This window comes from Apis dorsata, unplaced genomic scaffold, assembly GCF_000469605.1.
Source record: "Apis dorsata unplaced genomic scaffold, Apis dorsata 1.3 scaffold_227, whole genome shotgun sequence".
Lineage (NCBI taxonomy): Eukaryota > Metazoa > Arthropoda > Insecta > Hymenoptera > Apidae > Apis > Apis dorsata.
The window spans coordinates 243443-247657 of NW_006263509.1; the positions used below are offsets into that span (position 1 = coordinate 243443).

The 4215-nt window shown below is 44.3% G+C and overlaps 1 protein-coding gene across 1 annotated transcript in view; it reads right to left on the reverse strand.

Annotated features, from left to right (window-relative positions):
- Window positions 1-1456, reverse strand: part of LOC102680942 (brain-specific homeobox protein homolog) — a 4975-nt gene extending 3519 nt beyond the window's left edge. The window contains exons 1-2 of the mRNA XM_006615578.2: window positions 1053-1456; window positions 516-765 (exon numbers count right to left, since the gene is read on the reverse strand). Coding sequence (XP_006615641.1) covers window positions 516-765; window positions 1053-1391 — 589 coding nt within the window. The 5' untranslated portion in view covers window positions 1392-1456. The remainder of the gene's footprint in view (window positions 1-515; window positions 766-1052) is intronic.
- Between the last annotated feature and the right edge of the window lie 2759 nt (window positions 1457-4215).

Sequence of the window (4215 nt, forward strand, 5' to 3'; positions counted from 1 at the left end):
ACATGGTGTTGTTAATCCGAGCTAATTGATGCGAAGCAATGCGAGCAGCAGCAGGCGGCGCGTGTTTATCGAAAAGTCGATGCATGTGTTTAGCGGTAATTACGCATTGTTAGGCGGATACGAAATTGCAATAGGTTCTCCTCCAATTGCAATTAAACGCTTGCATTAGCTACGTGATGCGATGAAAATTTTAAGCGTTCATCCAGTTTATAATAAGTAGCTAACTTTCCATTTTATCAGATATAACTTTCGCCTGATGTCGCCATTCGTCCACCTCCGTTCCGAGGATCGCGAATAATTTCGAAATCTTTCCCTCAGAAATACATTTTTCTTATTCATTCGTTATTGGTTCCCATCGAAAAAGGAAGGACGGTTTATCTATTCGCCCTTCGAATTTTCGAAATCGAAAAAAAGGAAACGAAGAATAATTCTTAATTCTTAATTCTCCTTTCGATTTTATTAGAAAGAAGTAACTTTTCTAGAAGAGTGTATATATATATATATAGATGGCTTACCGGCGGGTGATGTAACGGAAACTGATTGGTTGCACTGCTGATTGGAATTCTGATTTCCATTGCTTCCCGCGCTGGTGTTCAATTTCCTCAATTGTTTCTTATGCTTCATCCGCCTGTTTTGAAACCACGTTTTCACTTGGGTCTCGGAGAGGTGAAGAGCCGCCGCGAGCTCGACCCTTTCAGGCGTGCTCAGATACCTCTGCACCTCGAATCTAGCTTCCAAACCCGCTAATTGTTGGTCGCTGAACACCTAAATACGACGCAAACAATGCATCTAATCCATCATACGTTTTATTCCTTCCCTATTATCGCCGTGACATTTAACCGAACTAACAAATTTCGAACGAGCAACTACCAATTCGAATTTTTGTTTACCATAAAAATTGGTAAACTTGGACGATAAGAAGGAAAATTTTTATTTCGCGCAAGGAATAAAATACGTACGATTTAAAATTGCAATTAACCCCGTAACGTTTTACAACGATTTTTTGAAAAGCTTCTGTCTGACTTGTTTAAAAGAATTCTAGCCTCACTCACTGTTCTTGCCTTTCGTCGGCGGCAGTGCTTCAAGGCCGCGAGTTCGGTAACTCCCGGCACCACTCCAACCCCCATTGCGGTGTTACCGAAAAGCGGTCCGAGGAAGAAAGTGGCCGTGGGTGGTGCGGAAGGGTAACCGGGCAACAAGCTGGCGAATTGTTGGTATTGTTGATGCTGCACCCCGTGGGCGGACGTCAGGTGTTGGTGGTGAAGCTGGTGATGGGAATGCGGGGGTGCTGTGCCACGGCTCAAAATGTCTTCGATCAAAAACGAGGTTCTGCTCGCCGATGTCCCGTTCTGACCTGGCTGGGCCTGTTGCTGCTGGCAAGTCGACTGCATTTTCTTCTCTTTCGCGAAGATATATTATTCTCGATCCTTTGATTACGTTCGAACACCTTTACATAGTTCACACAACCGATTTTCTTTCTGAACTCTCTCTTTTTCTCTATCCTCTTCGCTCTGGATGGATGTTTCTTGAAAATTTCTCACATAACTCAATCCTCTTTCAATTCTTCTTGCTTTATCCTTCGAAATAAACTTTGGTAAACACCTCGAAAAACTCTTCCACAAGTTCCAATTTCTTTTAATTGCACTCTATATATATATATATATATATATATCTTCTTATTAAATCTCTCGCAGCACGTCCAACAACCACCGATCAATTAATTACCTCCCTCTTCGTCCAATTCCATTCGACCTCTCACCATCCGATCTTCTTATTCTTCACAAATAAATCTTCACGAATAATAATCTCCCCGAAAACGGGGGAAAAGAGCACACACTTCCTCGAAGAAAAGAAGCCTCGTCCAGTTTCACATCCGCGCGACACAACTCTTCTCACTTCGCCTTCCTTCCCACAACTCTTGATGAACTCTTCGATGATCACGAAGATCGATCTCTCGACGCCTCTTTCTCCCTCCCCCGTACAAAATTTCCAAAATCACAAATTTCTTCTTCACGTATCCGCACGTATTTTAAAACGAAAACTTCACGGTCCGCGCGCACACGAAAGAGGAGAGGTGTGTTGCCCCCCGCCTCGTCCCCCTTTTTTCCCGGAGGTGGCGGAATTTTGGCGGAATCGCGGATCCCTTGGGCGAAGGGAGGTCGGCAAGGGGGAGGCGAGAGGGAAGAAAAGAGGAAGGAAAGAAGGAAGGAAGGAAGGAAGGAAGGAAGGAAGAGGGAAGGAAAGAAAGAGAATTGTAATTGAATTGAAAAAAAGGTAGTCCGCCAATCTGCGGGAAAGAAAAGTGGTCTCGCTCGAGGTAGGCACGATAGATGGGTAGGCAGGCACGACGGAGCGTCGCCTCGTCTCGACGTGGACGTTTAGGGAGTATCGGTGCGCGATTCAAGGCGATTCAACTTGCCTCACCCCCCTCCGCGATCATCTCCACCCTCAGCCGCTCTAACTGGCCAAGATAAGTAAAGCTCGGAAGCGGATATCGCGAGGGGGGAGGGTTGGAGGCGACATCCAGGCATTGGTCGGCGTCGCGGCGCCTGTCGTCGCCACGGTTGGCCCCGCGGTGAACGCGGGGCGGTACCAACGGCGCCGTTTCCATGGACACGCGCCGCTCGTCGAGGCTCCGCTAGGCCAACGCCGCTCTATCTCTCACCCTTGCACCCCCGGAGCAACCCCGGACCTGAAAGGGAAAGGGTGGAGGAGGAGGAGGAGGAGGAGGAGGAGGAGGAGGAAGGTGAGGTGCTCTCTGTATTCGTGGTTCCCCCGTGTCGTTGTGCATTCACATCGACTGCGCGATGACGATGTTCACGCGTGCACCTTTGAGGTAACTTTACCTACCGCTTAAATTGTATTTCTTTCGCCTTTATCTTTCGGCTTTTCTCTTTCCCTTCTCCCTTGTCTTCCTTGTTCTTCCTTTTTCTTCCTCGGTTCCTCTTCTCTCTTTTTTTTTACGTTTGATCGTCTCGATTTAGGGGAGAGATTAGTAGGAGAAGATCGTTTCGAAGGGAGAATCGGACTTAGGAGGGATCGGTTAGGTCCGTTTTTTTCTTGAATTTCGATTATGTATATATCGCGATCATGTCATGAGTGAAACGATTTAAAAATTCGATTGAAAGGAGATTCGAGATTTTTCGATGATCAAGAGCGAATAACAGGGTGATTTTAGGTATTAATACATAAGGATTAAGACATTAAGACGGTTTCCTTTATAATTTCACCCTCGCTTCTCTTTATTCGAGAGAATTTCATTTTGCGAAATTTAATAATTGCATTTCGAATGAGATATGGAAATATACGATAGATGGTATTTGGTTTATGAATCGTGCGAATGACGAGATGCGATATCGAACAATTTCCAATGTTTTCTCTCTCTCTCTTTTTCTTTCTCTCTTTCTCTGAAATTCGTGAACCGTGTTTAATGTTTATTTTTCCAAGAGCCCGTAGGAGGCCTTTTTCGTGAAAAACTAATAATTTTTTCTATTAAAAAGTTTCTCCGAATGAAAAGGGAGAAAAGAGAGAGAGAGGGCATTTTTCATTTGTCCACTGTTTGCCGCGTTTCATCACGCTTTTCCTCTCCTCTTTCTTTCCTCCTTTTTGCTTTCTTCCTTCCTTTCTTTTCCCTTTCTTTCTTTTTTTTTTTTTTTCCTTTTCGCTATATCATAAGTATTGATCCTCCATCTGCATTGAAGCATATAAAGGCTTTTTTCACGAGTCAATACGTCTGTATTGAGTCTTGAAAGGATGCGTATCAGGGAGGAGGGAGTATCAAATTAGATTTACTCGTTGGACGATGTGTACGCGAAGCACCATGTATATATATATTTGGAATGCCAAAATAAATGATACGCTCTCTGTACACCTCCTCCTCCTTGTATCATCCTCCGTATCTTGCAGTCTAAGAGTACCTCTCGATCGATCGACTTATTATGGCATTACGTCGTAGTCGCTAATGCGATTTTTCCATCCATCAGACATAACCGCCAATTGCCGTTGAACTGAAATAGATAGTTTAACGAATTTCTCTAACATCTCCTCCTCCTCCTCCTCCTTTTTACACGCGATAAATAAATCTAAATAATTCCTTTTTGATTCCTCGAACCTTATATTTTACTTTCCCTTCCACCCTCGATCATCCAAAAAATTACTCCAACATCTCCTCGTCCCTTATAATTTCAAAACAATAACCATAACCTCCCCCCCCCC